The sequence below is a fragment of the Salmo trutta genome, chromosome 26 (assembly GCF_901001165.1).
Source record: "Salmo trutta chromosome 26, fSalTru1.1, whole genome shotgun sequence".
In the NCBI taxonomy this organism is placed as follows: Eukaryota; Metazoa; Chordata; class Actinopteri; order Salmoniformes; family Salmonidae; genus Salmo; species Salmo trutta.
This window is the reverse complement of record NC_042982.1, coordinates 32,489,634-32,510,605: the sequence shown is the minus strand read 5'-3', so window position 1 is coordinate 32,510,605 and position 20,972 is coordinate 32,489,634. Positions and strand designations below refer to the sequence as shown.

Sequence of the window (20,972 nt, the reverse complement as noted above, 5' to 3'; positions counted from 1 at the left end):
AAGTGACCCATTACAGTCACTAGTCCCATTACAATCAAGTGACCCATTACAGTCACTAGTCCCATTACAGCCACTAGTACCATTACAGTCACTAGTCCCATTACAGTCACTAGTCCCCATTACAGTCACTAGTCCCATCACAGCCACAAGTCCCATTACAGTCAGTAGTCCCATTACAGACACTAGTCCCATTACAGTCATTAGTCCCATTACAGACACTAGTCCCATTACAGTCATTAGTCCCATTACAGTCACTAGTCCCATTACAGACACTAGTCCCATTACAGTCACTAGTCCCATTACAGTCATTAGTCCCATTACAGTCATTAGTCCCATTACTGCAAAGGTCCCATTACAGTCACTAGTCCCATTACAGTCACTAGTCCCATTACAGTTAATAGTCCCATTACAGTCACTAGCCCCACTACAGCTACTAGTCCCATTACAGCCACAAGGCCAATTAAAGTGTCCTGTCCCATTAGAATCACTACTCCCATTACAGTAACTAATCCATTACAGCGACTTGTCCAATTCCAGGCACTAGTACCATTACAGCCACTAGTACCATTACAGTCACTAGTCCCATTACAGTCACTAGTCCCATTACAGTCACTAGTCCCATTACAGCCACTAGTCCCATTACAGTAAATAGTCCCATTACAGTCACTAGTCCCATTACAGTAAATAGTCCCATTACAGTAAATAGTCCCATTACAGTAAATAGTCCCATTACAGTCACTAGTCCCATTACAGCACTAGTCCCATTACAGTCACTAGTCCCATTACAGTAAATAGTCCCATTAGAGTCACTAGTCCCATTACAGTAAATAGTCCCATTACAGTCACTAGTCCCATTACAGTAAATAGTCCCATTACAGTAAATAGTCCCATTACAGTAAATAGTCCCATTACAGTCACTAGTCCCATTACAGCACTAGTCCCATTACAGTCACTAGTCCCATTAAAGACATTGGTCACATTACAGTCATTAGTCCTATTATATCACATGTCCCATTACAGTAACTAGTTATATTACAGTGACTACTCCATTTACAGAACTTGTCCAATTACAGTCACTAGTCCCATTACAGTCACTAATCCCATTACAGCGACTTGTCCTATTACGGACAATTATTCCAATTACAGTCACTAGTCCCATTACAGTCACTAATCCCATTACAGCGACTTGTCCTATTACGGACATTATTCCAATTACAGCCACTAGTACCATTACAGTCACTAGTCCCATTACAGCCACTAGTCCCATTACATCACCAGTCCCATTACTGTCAAAAGTCCCATTACTGTCTCTAGTCCAAATACAGTCGCTAGTCACATTACAGTCCTTAGACCCATTACAGTCAGTAGTCCCATTACAGTCACAAGTCCCATTAATGCCACTAGTACCATTACAACTACTAGTGCCATTACAGTCACTAGTCCCATTACAGTCACTAGGCCCATTACAGTCACTAGTCCCATTACAGCTGCTTGGCCCATTACAGACATTAGTCCGATTACAGACATTAGTCCCATTACTGCAAAAGTTCCATTTCAGTCACCATTACAGCCACTGGTCCCATTACAACCACTAGGCCCATTACAGGGACCTGTCCCATTTGGATCACTACTCCCATTACAGTCACTAATCCCATTACAGGGACTTGTCCTATTAAAGTGACCAGTCCCATTACAGTCAATAGTCCCATTACAGCTCTATGACCATTACACTCAAACGTCCCATTACAGTCACTAGTCCCAATAAAGTATGTTGTCGCATTACATACACTAGTCCCATTACAGTCACTAGTCCAAATACAGTCCTTAGACACATTATAGTTACTAGTCCCAATACAGTCACTAGACCGATTACAGACAGTTGTCCCAATACAGTCACAAGTCGCAAAACAACCAATAATCCCATTACAGCACTAGTCCCATTACAATAAATAGTTCCATTACAGCTACTAGTCCCAATACCACTAGACCCATTACAGTTACTAGTCCCATTACAGTTACTAGTCCCATTACAGTCAGTAGTCCCATTACAGCTACTAGTCCCAATAGTCACTAGTCCCATTACAGTTACTAGTCCCATTACATGTCTAGTCCCATTACAGTCAGTAGTCCCATTACAGCTACTAGTCCCATTACAGTCACTAGTCCCATTACAGTCACTAGTCCCATTACAGCCACTTGTCCCATTACCAACCCTAGTCCCATTACAGTCACTAGTCCCATTACAGTCCCTAGTCCCATTACAGTCACTAGCCCCACTACAGCTACTAGTCCCATTACAGTCACTAGTCCCATTACAGTCCCTAGTCCCATTACAGTCACTAGCCCCACTACAGCTACTAGTCCCATTACAGTCACTAGCCCCACTACAGCTACTAGTCCCATTACAGTCACTAGTCCCATTACAGCCACTAGGCCCATTAGAGTCACATGTCCCATTACAGTCACTAGTCCCATTACAGCGACTTTTCCTATTACAGACATTAGTCACAATACAGCAAAAAGTCCCATTACAACCACTAGCCCCATTACAGTCACTAGTCCCATTACAGCCACTTGTCCCATTACCAACCCTAGTCCCATTACAGTCACTAGTCCCATTACAGTCACTAGTCCCATTACAGTCAGTAGTCCCATTACAGTCACTAGTCCTATTACAGTCACTAGTCCCATTACAGTAACTAGTTCAATTAAAGAGACTAGTCCCATTACAGTCACTAGTCCCATTACAGCACTAATCCCATTACTGTCAATAGTCCAATTACAGTCACTAGTCCCATTACAGTTACTAGTCCAATTAGAGTCACTAGTCCTATTACAGTTACTAGTCCCATTACAGTCACTAGTCCAATTAGAGTCACTAGTCCTATTACAGCCACTTGTCCCATTACAGTCACTAGCCCCACTACAGTTACTAGTCCCATTACAGTCACTAGTTATATTACAGTGACTACTCCATTTACAGAACTTGTCCAATTACAGTCACTAGTCCCATTACAGTCACTAATCCCATTACAGCGACTTGTCCTATTACGGACATTAGTCCCATTACAGCCACTAGTACCATTACAGTCAGTAGTCCCATTACAGCGACTTGTCCAATTCCAGGCACTAGTACCATTACAGGCACTAGTACCATTACAGTCACTAGTCCCATTACAGCTGTGTCCCATTACAGTCCCTAGTCCCATTACAGTCAGTAGTCCCATTACAGTCACTAGTCCCATTACAGCACTAGCCCCACTACAGCTACTAGTCCCATTACAGTCACTAGTCCCATTACAGCCACTTGTCCCATTACCAAACTTAGTCCCATTACAGTCACTAGTCCCATTACAGTCCCTAGTCCCATTACAGTCACTAGCCCCACTACAGCTACTAGTCCCATTACAGTCACTAGTCCCATTACAGCCACTAGGCCCATTAGAGTCACATGTCCCATTACAGTCACTAGTCCCATTACAGCGACTTTTCCTATTACAGACATTAGTCACAATACAGCAAAAAGTCCCATTACAACCACTAGTCCCATTACAGTCACTAGTCCCATTACAGTCAGTAGTCCCATTACAGTCACTAGTCCCATTACAGTCACTAGTCCCATTACAGTAACTAGTTCAATTAAAGAGACTAGTCCCATTACAGTCACTAGTCCCATTACAGCACTAATCCCATTAATGTCAATAGTCCAATTACAGTCACTAGTCCCATTACAGTTACTAGTCCAATTAGTCACTAGTCCTATTACAGTTACTAGTCCCATTACAGTCACTAGTCCAATTAGAGTCACTAGTCCTATTACAGCACTTGTCCCATTACAGTCACTAGCCCCACTACAGTTACTAGTCCCATTACAGTCACTAGTTCTATTACAGTGACTACTCCATTTACAGAACTTGTCCAATTACAGTCACTAGTCCCATTACAGTCACTAATCCCATTACAGCGACTTGTCCTATTACGGACATTAGTCCCATTACAGCCACTAGTACCATTACAGTCAGTAGTCCCATTACAGCGACTTGTCCAATTCCAGGCACTAGTACCATTACAGGCACTAGTACCATTACAGTCACTAGTCCCATTACAGCTGTGTCCCATTACAGTCCCTAGTCCCATTACAGTCAGTAGTCCCATTACAGTCACTAGTCCCATTACAGTCACTAGCCCCACTACAGCTACTAGTCCCATTACAGTGACTAGTCCCATTACAGTCACTAGCCCCACTACAGCTACTAGTCCCATTACAGTCACTACTCCCATTACAGCGACTTTTCCTATTACAGACATTAGTCACAATACAGCAAAAAGTCCCATTACAACCACTAGCCCCATTACAGTCACTAGTCCCATTACAGTCAGTAGTCCCATTACAGTCAGTAGTCCCGTTACAGTCACTAGTCCCATTACAGTCACTAGTCCCATTACAGCACTAATCCCATTACTGTCAATAGTCCAATTACAGTCACTAGTCCCATTACAGTTACTAGTCCAATTAGAGTTACTAGTCCCATTACAGTCACTAGTCCAATTAGAGACACTAGTCCTATTACAGTTACTAGTCCCATTACAGTCACTAGTCCAATTAGAGTCACTAGTCCTATTACAGTTACTAGTCCCATTACAGTCACTAATCCCATTACAGCGACTTGTCCTATTACGGACATTAGTCCCATTACAGTCACTAGTACCATTACAGTCACTAGTCACATTACAGCCAATGGTCCCATTACAGTCACTAGCCCCACTACAGCTACTAGTCCCATTACAGCCACAAGGCCAATTAAAAACACCTGTCCCATTAGAGTCACTACTCCCATTACAGTAACTAATCCCATTACAGCGACTTGTCCAATTCCAGGCACTAGTACCATTACAGCCACTAGTACCATTACAGTCACTAGTCCCATTACAGCTGCTTGTCCCATTACAGACACTAGTCCCATTACTGTCATTAGTCCCATTACTGCAAAAGTCACATTACAGTCACCAGTCCCATTACAGTGACAACTCCCATTACAGAACTAGTCCAATTACTGTCACCAGTCCCATTACAGCCAATAGTCCCATTACAGCCAATAGTCCCATTACAGTCATTAGTCCCATTACAGCTCTAGCACCATTACAGTCACAAGTCCCATTACAGTGACTTGTCCCAATACAGTCCTTAGACACATTACAGTTACTAGTCCCATTACAGTCACTAGTCCCATTACAGCCAGTAGCCCATTAAAGCACTAGTCCAAATACAGTCACTAGTCCGATTACAGACAGTTGTCCCATTACAGTCACAAGTTCCAAAACAAACAATAATCCCATTACAGCACTAGTCCAATTACAGTAAATAGTTCCATTACAGGCACAAGTCCCAATAGTCACTAGTCCCATTACAGTTACTAGTCCGATTACAGTCACTAGTCCCATTACAGTCAGTAGTCCCATTACAGTCACTAGTCCCATTACAGTAAATAGTCCCATTACAGTTACTAGTCCCATTACAGTCCCTAGTCCCATTACAGTCAGTAGTCCCATTACAGCTACAAGTCCCATTACAGTCACTAGTCCCATTACAGTAAATAGTTCCATTACAGTCACAAGTCCCAATAGTTACCAGTCCCATTACAGTCACTAGTCCCATTACAGTCACTAGTCCCATTACAGTCACTAGTCCCATTACAGTCACTAGTCCCATTACAGTCACTAGTACCATTACAGCCACTAGTGCCATTACAGTCACTAGTACCATTACAGTCACTAGTCCCATTACAGTCACTAGTCCCATTACAGGGACTAGTCCCATTACAGTCACTAGTCCCATTACAGTCACTAGTCCCATTACAGTCACTAGTCCCATTACAGTCACTAGTCCCATTACAGTCACTAGTCCCATTACAGCCACTTGTCCCATTACCAACCCTAGTCCCATTACAGTCACTAGTCCCATTACAGTCCCTAGTCCCATTACAGTCACTAGTCCCATTACAGCCACTTGTCCCATTACCAACCCTAGTCCCATTACAGTCACTAGTCCCATTACAGTCACTAGTCCCATGACAGCCGCTTGTCCCTTTAAAGACATTGGTCACATTACAGTCATTAGTCCTATTATTTCACATGTCCCATTACAGTAACTAGTTCTATTACAGTGACTACTCCATTTACAGAACTTGTCCAATTACAGTAACTAGTCCCATTACAGTCACTAATCCCATTACAGCGACTTGTCCTATTACGGACAATTATTCCAATTACAGTCACTAGTACCATTACAGCTACTAGTCCCATTACATCACCAGTCCCATTACTGTCAAAAGTCCCATTACTGTCTCTAGTCCAAATACAGTCGCTAGTCACATTACAGTCCTTAGACCCATTACAGTCAGTAGTCCCATTACAGTCACAAGTCCCATTAATGCCACTAGTACCATTACAACTACTAGTGCCATTACAGTCACTAGTCCCATTACAGTCACTAGGCCCATTACAGTCACTAGTCCCATTACAGCTGCTTGACCCATTACAGACATTAGTCCGAATACAGACATTAGTCCCATTACTGCAAAAGTTCCATTTCAGTCACCATTACAGCCACTGGTCCCATTACAACCACTAGGCCCATTACAGTCACTAATCCCATTACAGGGACCTGTCCCATTTGGATCACTACTCCCATTACAGTCACTAATCCCTTTACAGGGACTTGTCCTATTAAAGTGACCAGTCCCATTACAGTCATTAGTCCCATTACAGCTCTATGACCATTACACTCAAACGTCCCATTACAGTCACAAGTCGCAAAACAACCAATAATCCCATTACAGCACTAGTCCCATTACAATAAATAGTTCCATTACAGCTACTAGTCCAAATACCACTAGTCCCATTACAATAAATAGTTCCATTACAGCTACTAGTCCCAATAGTCACTAGTCCCATTACAGTTACTAGTCCCATTACAGTTACTAGTCCCATTACAGTCAGTAGTCCCATTACAGCTACTAGTCCCATTACAGTCACTAGTCCCATTACAGTCACTAGTCCTATTACAGCTACTAGTCCCATTAGAGACACTAGCCCCACTACAGCTACTAGTCCCATTACAGCCACTTGTCCCATTACAGTCCCTAGTCCCATTACAGCCACTTGTCCCATTACAGTCCCTAGTCCCATTACAGTCATTAGCCCCACTACAGCTACGAGTCCCATTACATTCACTAGTCCCATTACAGCCACTAGGCCCATTAGAGTCACATGTCCCATTACAGCGACTTTTCCTATTACAGACATTAGTCACAATACAGCAAAAAGTCCCATTACAACCACTAGTCCCATTACAGTCACTAGTCCCATTACAGTCAGTAGTCCCATTACAGTCACTAGTCCCATTACAGTCACTAGTCCCATTACAGTCACTAGTCCCATTACTGTCAATAGTCCCATTACAGTCACTAGTCCCATTACAGTTACTAGTCCCATTACAGCACTAATCCCATTACTGTCAATAGTCCAATTACAGTCACTAGTCCCATTACAGTTACTAGTCCAATTAGAGTCACTAGTCCAATTACAGTCACTAGTCCCATTACAGTCACTAGTCCAATTAGAGTCACTAGTCCTATTACAGTTACTAGTCCCATTACAGTCACTAGTCCAATTAGAGTCACTAGACCCATTACAGTTACTAGTCCCATTACAGTCACTAGTCCAATTACAGTTACTAGTCCCATTACAGACACTTGTCCCATTACAGTCACCAGCCCCACTACAGTTACTAGTCCCATTACAGTCACTAGTCCAATTACAGTTACTAGACCCATTACAGCCACTCGTCCCATTACAGTTACTAGACCCATTACAGTCACTAATCCCATTGCAGTCACTAGTCCCATTAACGCTACTAGTCCATTACAGTGACTAGTCACATTACAGCACTAGTCACATTACAGCCACTAATCCCATTACAACCACTAATCCCATTACAGCACTAGTCCCATCACAGTCACTAGTCCCAATAGCCATTAGTCCCATTACAGTCACTAGTCCCAATAGTCATTAGTCCCATTACAGCCACTAGTCCCATTACAGTCAGTAGTCCCATTACAGTCAGTAGTCCCATTACAGTTACTAGTCCATTACAGTTACTAGTGCCATAAGTTACTTGTCCCATTACAGACATTAGTCCCATACAGTTCCTCGTCCCATTACAGCCACTAGTCCCATTACAGTTACTTTATAATATTCTCTAATGCTCTCTAATATTCTCTCATTGTCTCATTTCTCTCTTTCACATAATTCTGTAATGGGAATGATAGGGGGCGTTGCAGTCATCTTCATGGCCGCATCATGCCTACCTTCTCTGGCTCTCTGTAGTGAGCTCTGGAGAGGTTCCATTGGGTACACTTCATGAATATAATCATGTAAATGGGGTCTGGAGTGGAGCAGCCAGAAGTCTTAGTGGCCCCGGCGTCTCTCTCTGGTTTGGCGAGGAGGAGGAGGAGGAGGAGGCTTTTGTCGGAGCAGAGCCGCACACGCCTGTGAAGTGACGGAGCCTGCACTCTTTCAGATAAGTAAATGTCATGGGAATCCACCAAATCACGTTACATTAGTGAAGAGCGCAGCAGAGTGAGAGAGAGGAGAGCGAGAGAGCGAGAGAGAGGAGAGGGAGAGACAGAGAGAGAGAAAGAGAGAGAGAGAGAGGAGAGAGAGACAGAGAGAGAGAGAGAGAGAGAGAGAGAGAGAGAGAGAGAGCTACACCAGCAATGGCTCTGTTTCTGTTTCTGTCTCATCACACTCTCGCTCTCCGTACACAAGAAGACACTTATATGATCAGTCAAAACACACACACACAGTCTTGTATAACTAACCTTGTGGGGACACACAATTCAAACCCATTCAAACCCTAAACCTAACCCTTGCTCCTAACCCTAACCCTAAAACTAAACCTAGCTCCTAACCCTAAACCTGATTCTAACCCTAACACTAGTTCTAACCTTTACCCTAAACTCCCTAGAAATAGCATTTGACCTTGTGGAGACATAGTTAAACACGTCCACACACACACACACACACACACACACACACACACACACACACACACACACACACACACACACACACACACACACACACACACACACATCATGCACTCAGCACAGCGGGTAGAGCACAGCACAATGGAGAGCTACACTTAATAACATACAAGTCATACATCAGTGACAGTGCAGCACTGAAAGTATCCATTATCAGAGAAGAGATCCTATAGAGACATACTGACACAATGTCACACACACACACACACACACACACACACTCTGTAGATAAAAAAATCCCCACACACAATTGAACATACACGTCCACTGGGGATTCATTAGGAGACACAGCGAGCTGAAAGCTGAAAGCCTGCTTTGAGTGACTTCTTGGTGATACAGCACTTGAACCTGCTGTCTGAATCTTTCTGTCACTCTCTCCCGATGAAGCTATTAGTTTCTCTCTCTCTGTCTACAGTTCTGTCTTTTTACCAAGACAAACTATTGTATTTTTCTGAATCGCACTCAGATATTCTCTCTCTCTCTCTCTCTCTCACACACACACACACACACACACACACACACACACACACACACACACACACACACACACACACACACACACACACACACACACACACACACACACACACACACAATCCACTTATGAAAAGGTGGCATATTTTCTGAACTCAAACCCACGATAAAGATGACCGAGGAGCAAGTTTGTCGGTGGGTAGATTTGTGTAGGCATGTACGCTGCTGTACGTGACAGGGTGTTCATCTTTACTCTACAACCATGAAAATGACTCAAAAGCCCCTTTAATGAGACCAGTCTGCTTTAGTGCCTTCAGAGAACCTGTGCCTAAGCATACTCAGGAAAATAGTAGTAGTGCACTCAAGAAACCAATCAGAAAATCGTAGTAGTTACACTCAGAAACCAATCAGAAAATAGTAGGAGTTGCACTCAGAAACCAGTCAGAAAATAGTAGGAGTTGCACTCAGAAACCAATCAGAAAATAGTAGTAGTGCACTCAGAAACCAATCAGAAAATAGTAGTAGTTACACTCAGAAACCAGTCAGAAAATAGTAGGAGTTGCACTCAGAAACCAATCAGAAAATAGTAGTAGTGCACTCAGAAACCAGTCAGAAAATAGTAGGAGTTGCACTCAGAAACCAATCAGAAAATAGTAGTAGTGCACTCAGAAACCAATCAGAAAATAGTAGGAGTTGCACTCAGAAACCAGTCAGAAAATAGTAGTAGTTGCACTCAGAAACCAGTCAGAAAATAGTAGTAGTTGCACTCAGAAACCAATCAGAAAATAGTAGTAGTGCACTCAGAAACCAGTCAGAAAATAGTAGTAGTGCACTCAGAAACCAGTCAGAAAATAGTAGTAGTTACACTCAGAAACCAATCAGAAAATAGTAGTAGTGCACTCAGAAACCAGTCAGAAAATAGTAGTAGTTACACTCAGAAACCAGTCAGAAAATCGTAGTAGTGCACTCAGAAACCAATCAGAAAATAGTAGTAGTGCACTCAGAAACCAATCAGAAAATAGTAGTAGTGCACTCAGAAACCAATCAGAAAAAAATTGTAGTACACTCAGAAACCAATCAGAAAATAGTAGTTGTACACTCAGAAACTAATCAGAAAATAGTAATAGTGCAGTCAGAAACCATTCAGAAAACTAGCTTGTGCTTCGGAGCAGAGGAGAGGAGCAAGTACAGATCAAAGCCCCCAACAATTTTCTGGGAACGGTCAACCAACTTACAGCACTGGCCACACTCAAACCACACACTGTAATACGCAGAAACACAGACACACACAAGTGTGTACACACACATTTGCACAACATTTAACACACAAACTCACTCCCTCTTTCCCTATCTCTGTCTAACTCCATGCCCTTTACTACCATCCTCCCTCCCACTCTCTCGCTCTTTCGCTCTCTCGCTCTTTCCCTCCCTCCCTCTCTTTTTCTCCAACCAACTGGCATAAAACTAACCTCCATGCAGTGATCTGAACACATTGGGCTCTGGGTTGGACTATGTCCATGTCTTGAAGTTCTAAGGTCACACATAGAGGATAGGAGAGGATCCAGGGGGTCACACACAACAATCTAGCAGCAGAAGCACCATACAGAGACCCTGTTAAGCAGCTAATCACTCCCACTGGATGGACAGAAAAATGTGGTGGAGGGAGGAAAGACACAGGGAGGGACGGAGAGAGAGTGAGAGAGAGAACGAGGGGAGGCACAGAGAGGGAGGAAAGGAGAGAAACAGAGAGGGAGGGAGGTAGAGGAGGGGAGGAAGAGGGAGGTGTAATAGAGAGAGAATGTGATTATCGGTGCAGACTGATAATAAACTGAGACATTATATCCGGAGCCCAGATAATTACTTTTTAATAGAATCAATTCTAACTGAACTTTTACCAAACCAAAATAGTTTGAATATCTCTACCAATTAAATATTCAGACAGCAGGTGGCAAAAGGTATTAATAGACAGATTTTAGGCAATATATCCGTAACCCTGATAAATACTTTTTAATAGAATCAATTCTAACTGCACTTTTTCCAAACCAAAACAGTTTGAATATCTCTACCAATTAAATATTCAGACATCAGGTGGCAAAAGGTATTAATAGACAGATTTTCTGGTCGATGGTTATCGTAAAAGAGGGGCAGAGTTAGATGGAGGGAGCTGTAAATGGTATTTAGGGGGAAGGTTTTACAGTGCATGGGTGGCTGGCAGTCAGAAAATAGGATGTTAAAATGTTTATAACTTTATGCTTATAAACTTGTTGCATTTCAGCATGGTGAGACAACTATCAGTTATTTTAGCCTCTAACCTTTAGTACCTGTGAACATCACAAAGGGGAAGGCAATTATGAGCACATAGAACAGACGTTCAAAAAGTTTTGGAGGGGAAAAAAAGAGAAGCTGCAGGGGTAGAGTGCTGCACATACTCACACACACACACACACACACACACACACACACACACACACACACACACTCACACACACACACACACACACACACACACACACACACACACACACACACACACACACACACACACACACACACACACACACACACACACACACACACACACACACACACACACACACACACACACACACACACACACACACACACACACACACACACACACACTCACACACACACACACACACACACACACACACACACACACACACACACACACACACACACACATACTACCAACTCACCAGCTCTGGCACACTCCACAAGGGAGATAGAGAGAGAGGGAAATAGACAGAGGAGTGGGGGAAAGAGAGAGGAATGGGATAGATGATATGGAGAAAGAGGGGGGTTAAGAGAGAGAGAGAGAGAGAGAGAGAGAGAGAGAGAGAGAGAGAGAGAGAAATAGAGAGTAAGAGAGAAGACAGTGAGAGAAGAGAGAGAGAGAGAGAGAGAGAGAGAGAGAAAGAGAGAGAATCTGGGGTGAGATAAAGTGCCATGTACGCTTCAAAGGCAATGTCTGGCGACGTGCTGTCAATGGGCCCGGGCGCTGTGTCTGGGATGAGGTCTGGCTCTAGGAAGGTCTCCCCCTGGCACATTTAGGAAGAATACCTCTGTGCCTGCCTTTAATTGGCTCCTGCTCATTAAGAGTGGGGGATAGGAGAGCTCTGGGACCTGTTAACAAGCCAGGCATATTAATAAGAGGTCAATGAGATATTCACCCTCATATCCCCATTCAGCCACAGTGACTATGGGGGTCTCAGGTAGCCTAGCAGTTAGAGCATTGGGTCAGTAACTGAAGGGTCACTGGTTCGAATACCCGAACAGACAAGAAGAAAAATCTTTTGATGTGCCCTTGAGGAAGGCACTTAATCCTAATTTGCTCCAGGAGCACTGTACTACTATGGCTGACCCAGTAAAACAACACATTTCACTGCACCTATTCTGTCTATGTGGGAATAAAACATGTCATTTTTTTCTCCTATAGGTCAATACATGCACACACGCATGCACAAACACACACACACAGGCGGCAAGAACTACTTCCCCCCAAAAATAAACAGCCTCCACTACAGATATCAAACAACTTTGTGATCCAGAGTCATGGGATTCATCCTCCACCCCCGTCCACAACACCCTAGCAAAACGCAAGCCTACTTGATGGTAATAGCGCTCACTCTCACCCCTAGTGGACGGTTTTGAAGGCATTTCCTGACGTCCTCAGGACATGGATAGACGTCCAATTTCGATGGCAATCTTGAACAATCTGGCGGCACCACGAGCCACCAGAACAGCTTCAATGTGCCTTGGCATGGTTTCTACAAGTGTCTGGAACTCTATCAGAAGGATGCGACAACATTCTTCCATGAGAAATTCCATCATTTGATGTTTTGTTGATGGTGGTGAAAAACGCTGTCTCAGGCACTGCTCCAGAGTCTCCCAAAGTCTTCAATTAGTTTGAGAGCTGGTGACTGAGGCACACATACACCCACCCACACACACACAAACAAGCACACACTTTAAACCCCCTATGCTCCTTTGAAACCCCTCTTTCAAAGTCACTGAGGTCTCTTCATCTAGCCATGGTAACCCAAATAATATAGAGCAATAGTAATGGCGTCTTTTTGTAGGCACTAACTCCGCCATGGCTCGTTGGCCAAAGCCAATGGGGATATTAACTGAGTTTTTGTAGGGTTTTTGGATAAACTCTGAAAATAAGGTTTCTTGTAAAGACAGGATTAGGAGATATTGTATGTTTTTTTCTTTGAGGTCATTTTCATTAGCTAACTTCCCTTTTGTAAATTTGGAAGCATTTATGTAATAAAAGAAAGCACATAAAGCACATCAAAGCTTATGAAGGCTTCATAATTCATGTTTACTGGGTGATATTATCTCATTGAACAAAACGTATAAGATCTCCCAAGCCTGTCTTAACCTCAGACCTTGTTTTCTGTGTTTATACCAAAACCCTATTCCTTCCCCATTCATTTCCGCCATATGAATGGCTGAACGAACCAAATGTAACTAATTTAATTTTTTAGGACTACAAGCTGGCGAGCTTTATGGGCGACTGGGCATGATGGGATGTTAATTGCTTAACTAACTCAGGAACCACACCAGTGTGGAAGCACCTGCTTTCAATATATTTCGTATTCCTTATTTACTCAAGTGTTTCCTTTATTTTGGAAGATACCTGTATGTGTGCTGTTTGATCAAACTGAAAATGAACGTTCCCAAGGCAAAGTGCCAATTTTTGCTTGCAGTGGTACTTACAGTATTCTTCCTCTGGTTTAAGAGCTTTAGGATCGTGTAGTTTGTTTGTGTGTGTGTGTGTGTGTGTGTGTGTGTGTGTGTGTGTGTGTGTGTGTGTGTGTGTGTGTGTGTGTGTGTGTGTGTGTGTGTGTGTGTGTGTGTGTGTGTGTGTGTGTGCAGTGATACTGACAATTCTCTCGCTCTGTGTTACACAACACAATACAATACAATGCACGTTGAACTAGCTCTTTACAGTTTAGCACAGCCATTCCAATGAATTCTCTCTCCATTCCCAGAGTACAGCAATTTCTCTCTTATTACAATAATGACATCAAAACCTATACTACCAACAAGTACTCAAAAAATGTTATCAATAGATGTTGTCTTTGGAATGCAATTTTTTATGCAACTAGGAGGCGGCTAGGACACAAGCACTTATTTTGTCTTTGTGTATTGAGGCTAGATGCGAACTGTCACATCTTGGCATCTTGACTGGCTGCACCCATGCGTTAGATCAGGGTAGAGGTGTCATGTCCATAGGGGGCAGAGAGGCACGTGCCCCCTCACAGTGGTCCTCTTGGAGCTCTTTCCATGACAGAAACTGACCAGGTGAATCCAGGTGAAAGCTATGACCCCTTATTGATGTCACCTGTTAAATCCACTTCAAATCAATGTAGATGAACGGGGGAGTGAGGTTAAAGGAATTTTAAGCCTTGAGTCAATTGAGACATGGATTGTGTATGTGTGCCATTCAGAGGGTGAATGGGCAAGACAAAAGATTGAAGTGCCTTTGAATGGGGTATGGTAGTAACTGCAACGCTGCTGGGTTTTTCACGCTCAACAGTTTCCCATGTGTATCAAGATTGGTCCACCATCCAAAGGACACCCAGCCAACTGGACATAGAGTAACTGTGGGAAGCATTCGAGTCCACATGGACCAGCATCCATGTGGAACACTTTCGACCATTTGTAGTCCATGCCCAATGAATTGAGGCTGTTCTGAGGGCAAAATAGTGTGAAACTCAATATTAGGAAGGTGTTCCTAATGCTTTGTCCACTCAATGTATGTATATACAGTACGAGTCAAAAGTTTGGACACACCTACTCTTTCAAGGGTTTTTCTTTATTTTTACTATTTTCTAAATTGTAGAATAATAGTGAAGACATCAAAACTATGAGATAACATATATGGAATCATGTAGTAACCAAAAAAGTGTTAAACAAATCAAAATATATTTTAAACTTGAGATTCTTCAAAGTAGCCACCCTTTGCCATGATGACAGCTTTGCACACTCTTGGCATTCTCTCAACCAGCTTCATGAGGTAGTCACCTGGAATGCATTTCAATTAACAGGTGTCCCTTGTTAAAAGTTAATTGTGGAATGTATTTCCTTCTTAATGCGTTTGAGCCAATCAGTTGTGTTGTGACAAGGTAGGGTTGGTATACAGAAGATAGTTATATTTGGTAAAAGACCATGTCCATATTATGGCAAGAACAGCTCAAATGTGACTCGTTTCAGGAAAGTAGGTGTATGTCGCGGGTCACTACTTCACAGGAGAGCCATTTGAACGTAAACTACTTTTATCAAAATGTGTTTTTTTGCAGAAATGCCTTCTGGAACATGTGAACTTCATGTGCCTTAATAGCAAACTTGTATGCCATCTGTAAATACGAATAACATTTTTAAATTGTGAGCTTGGTTGCCTTAGCCACAGAAAAAGTCAGCAACCTTCCCCCTAGCCATGATTGTCTGAGATAATGAGTCGGCTGGACATGCCGAGAGATGACTTCGGATTGGTCTGCCATATTGCACGCTTTTGTCTATTTGAGCTGGTCAGTATCTGTAGGTAATCCTGTTTTTAAAAAAAATATAGTGTTATATTACGTAGTAGAACTGCATACGTGTTGCTCTCCACTTTCTGGAGGAACGAATTTTGAAATCAGTGGAATTAGAGTATGATAGCTAAGGGAATGGAGAAAACAATGGCATCCGTGACAGGGAGAAGCGTCCATTCATCCATGATGTATACGGGTAAGATAGTATAGCTAACGGCTAGCTACATTTTCAGATATTAAATGTTTCTAATTTCAACAGAAAGTTGTTTTCATTTCAAGTTAAAGTGCACTGTTAGCTAGGTAGCTAACGTTAGCTGGCTGGCTCGCTAGCTAAAGTTACGTGTATGATCTTATCATTTGTATCTCAGAGCCATTTGCTTTGCATTCCAGCATTCCAGGTGAAGCTGGTTGAGAGAATGCCAAGAGTGTGCAAAGCTGTCATCAAGGCAAAGGGTGGCTACTTTGAAGAATCTCAAGTCTAAAATATATTTTGATTTGTTTAACACTTTTTTGGTTACTACATGATTCCATATGTGCTATTTCATAGTATTGATGTCTTCACTATTATTCAACAATGTAGAAAATAGTAAAAATAAAGAAAAACCCTTGAATGAGTAGGTGTCCAAACTTTTGACTGGTACTGTATATATATTTTTGATGTATTATTATCATTATTTGTTGTTGATTCTTTGTAATACTCCTAGCCACCTTGTACTTTTATGATGTTGTTTTATGAAGTTGTTCTGAATAAGACTCACATGCCTTTCAATTGTTTACCCAGATTTGAGAAAAGATGTAGAGAAGCATATTTAGGGAGTGTTAGTAAATTTACTCTGGAGTGCCAGGGGGCACTCAAAGTGTGCTCTGGGCGTTCGTAAATTCAGAGCATATGCAGAAAAATACATAGAAATAAGCCTAATAATTATTGCTCTAGATTGCCGGAATAAACTGCCCCTCAGACTTTTAGGGTGCATGACGCCCCTAGTAGATGATGCCTGAATAAAAGCAAGTGAACCGAGCACGATAAATTACGACTGTGACTGCTGTTAAAGTGCTACAGAGGTTTGAGAGCTCAGTGTTGAGAACAACAGACTGGAATTGACCGACAGTACTACAACTAATCCCCGGCCCCTGCAATACATCCCCAAACCATCACAACTGAATTGTTTTTCTGTTTTCAAACATATATTACAAGATTAATCAGTAACCTAGAAGACAGCTACTAGCCCGTTCAGAAAACGCCCAACGAATTAAATCTATTATATGTCACGCGAATTGGCACATAATGTTACGGCAACAGCTGACGTGTGTTGGTATAATTGGTGTTCCTCCGCCGTCTTTCCACGATGGTGGATACCCCTGGCGGGAATCCATCGTTTATACTGTGTTACTTTAGCATTTTCACTATGGACACGACAGGCCTATGAAAACAGTTCTAGTTTAAAAATGTTGTCAAAACCCAATTTGGAAATAAAAAAGTGTAGGCCTCTGTTAATACACACACAAAAAAACATGTATATTTGCTTATGTATTATTTAATAACAATACTATTAAATAACAATTAAGGTCAATATTGATAAAACAATAGATTAAGGCAACAATAAAGCAAGCTAAAAGAATCCCATGAGATTTAAATATGTTATCCTAATCATAATCTATCCATACTTTATGGGTACATTGTTTGGTAGGAATCGAGTGCCACAATAAGATCTGAGAACTCACTGTAGCTCTTCACAAGCGACTCCCGAATGACTCTCAAAGTATTGCCATAGGTTAAAACACCTTACAGACAATAAGATCTGAGAACTCACTGTAGCTCTTCACAAGCGACTCCCGAATGACTCTCAAAGCATTGCCATAGGTTAAAACACCTTACAGACAATAAGATCTGAGAACTCACTGTAGCTCTTCACAAGCGACTCCCGAATGACTCTCAAAGCATTGCCATAGGTTAAAACACCTTACAGACAATAAGATCTGAGAACTCACTGTAGCTCTTCACAAGCGACTCCCGAATGACTCTCAAAGCATTGCCATAGGTTAAAACACCTTACAGACAATAAGACATAACATTTTCCCATAACAATCGTCAACATTCGATACAATCATAATTTTTTATCTGTGCATAAAGTAAACTAAACGCATATGATGTTCACACCTTCCGCATAGGAGGAATATGTTAGGTATGTTCAGCAGTCTCATTCATATGTAGGCTTATTGGTGTGAATGAGACCGTTCAGTGATTCAGATAAGGCACAAGACCGAAATCATATTTTCAGAATCTCTCCTTGTCATTGCATTTATAATATATATATTTTATTGGTCGATAAGTCAATGTTATGCCAAATACTTTCAACAATATTAAGGTAGGCTATAACCAGGGGTGCCATCTTTCTCCGTCTCTCTCTCTCTCTCTCTCTCTCTCTCTCTCTCTCTCTCTCTCTCTCTCTCTCTCTCTCTCTCTCTCTCACACACACACACAAACACACACACAAAGAGACAAGAACAATAATTATCCACTTACCCGCATTCCTAAGTTTCCGGTTCCTAAGCACTGAAATGATAACCAGCAAATTGCCCAAGACATCCACCACGGTGGTGAAGATCAGCACGCTGGCCAGCACCGTGATAGCCCATGCGGGACGCGCCCCCGGCCGCGCTTCCAGTTCCGTGCGGTTCCTGGAGAACGAAACATTCTCTGGCATTTCGAAAACCTTAAGGCTGCCAATTTATGTCCTCCCCGTCCGAGTCATTCAAACCCCACTGTCCTTCTGACAAAACACTGACATGTTGTTGCAAAAGTAGACTTGTAGCCTATTTGATAGCTGAATATGTTAAACGTCGCGTTGGGTTTTGACAGTCTGTTATGCACACAGTTTCTCAACTTGCTCCGAGTGAGCGCGCCTTCATCGAGTTGTTTATAACTGCGCCCGCTCTGGCTAGCTGACCCTAATATCCCCTATCGATCAAATACTTGAGAAGACTCGTGGGTGCTCCGTGCCCTCATTCCTGGCAGCTCATTTGCATATCCAGTCCAGCTGTTATCCCTGTGTGAACGCGCCTATCGCTTTCTCTCAATCCTCCTCTCTCCTGTGCGGACCGAACCTTGCCCGCAGTGCTGTGAGCTGCCGTGTGTCTTGCCTCTGGCAAAGTCTGGCTGCAATCTGAATTATTTGTTTCAAAATTCGCTCGGAATTGCGAATCCACAGCGCAATTAGACTAGCGAGCGAGAGCCAGACGGTTGGTTTATATTCAGAAAGAGGATATATCGGGGAAGCGGATTCATTAACTCGTGCTTCGAACCCGAGCTCAGTGAAGCGTGCGTTTGTTTCATAATTATTTTTTCGCTCAGCGCGGTGACAATATTTTGTTCATTAATTTGAAGATGTCTGTCTGCCTGCGGTGCGCCGTCTGGAAACAATGTTGTATGACATCGAAATGACTATCATTCCACAACAGATTCCGGCTGTGGTCGACCTTTTCACAACAAAAAGTGTCAAGTTGCCCGTATGAAGAGCGCACTGGCTAGCACCATGGAGCGCGAATTGGGTATGAGGGACTGGAATGTCAGACCCACTGGAAAAAAACGGGTTGAATCAATATTGTTTTAATGTCATTTCAACTAAAACATTTAATGTGATGACGATGAATCAACGTGGAAAACTGACTGGATTGGCAAAAAGTAATCTATCAAAGGGAATTTCGTCTTTTTTCACGCAACTTTTACCCAACATCCAATGACATGGTGAATTTTATTGATTTCACCTTGAATTCACGTTAGTTGACACCTCAACCAAATGTAATTCAAAACTAGATGTTGAAATGATGTCTGTGCAGAGGGGGTATTGTGCACCTCCTCTCTGGGCTTCTGGGGAGCACCATCTCCTATGAGTTCCCTCAACCAGTTCCAGTGTGCTATATTCACCACTTTATTTTAAGAATGTGAAATGTCAGAATAATAACAGATATAAGTATTTATTTCAGCTTTTATTTCTTGCATCACATTCCCAGTGAGTCAGAAGTTTACATACACTCCATTTAAATTGTTAACTTGGGTCAAAAGTTTCGGGTAGCCTTCCACAACCTTCCCACATTGTTGGGTGAATTTTGTCCCATTCCTCCTGACAGAGCTGGTGTAACTGAGTCAGGTTTGTAGGCCTCCTTGCTCGCACACGCGTTTTCAGTTCTGCCCACAAATTTCTATAGGATGAGGTCAGGGCTTTGTGATGGCTACTCCATTACCTTGACTTTGTTGTCCTTAAGCCATTTTGCCGCAACTTTAGAAGTATGCTTGGGGTCATTGTCCATTTGGAAGACCCATTTGCGACCAAGCTTTAACTTCCTGACTGTTGTCTTGAGATGTTACTTCAATATATCCACATCATTTTCCACCCTCATGATGCCATCTATTTTGGGAAGTGCACCAGTCCCTCCTGCAGCAAAGCACCCCCACAACATGATGCTGCCACCCCCGTACTTCACGGTTGGGTGGTGTTCTTCAGCTTGCAAGCCTCACCCTTTTTCCTCCAAACATAACGATGGTCATTATGGCCAAACAGTTCTATTTTTGTTTCATCAGACCAGAGGACATTTCTCCAAAAAGTATGATCTTTGTCCCCATATGCAGTTGCAAACCGTAGTCTGGCTTTTTTATGGCGGTTTTGGAGCAGTGGCTTCTTCCTTGCTGAGCGGCCTTTCAGGTTATGTCGATATTGGACTCGTTTTACTGTGGATATAGATATTTTTGTACCTGTTTCCTCCAGTATCTTCACAAGGTCCTTTGCTGTTGTTCTGGGATTGATTTGCACTTTTCGCACCAAAGTACATT

At 42.5% G+C, this 20,972-nt stretch overlaps 1 protein-coding gene across 1 annotated transcript in view; it reads right to left on the bottom strand.

The window, feature by feature from the left end:
- The window catches only part of LOC115163666 (melatonin receptor type 1B-B-like), a 78,441-nt gene extending 59,089 nt beyond the window's left edge, over nt 1-19,352 (bottom strand). Inside the window, exon 1 of the mRNA XM_029715722.1 lies at nt 18,669-19,352. Within this exon, the coding sequence (XP_029571582.1) occupies nt 18,669-18,849 (181 nt within the window). The 5' untranslated portion in view covers nt 18,850-19,352. The remainder of the gene's footprint in view (nt 1-18,668) is intronic.
- Between the last annotated feature and the right edge of the window lie 1,620 nt (nt 19,353-20,972).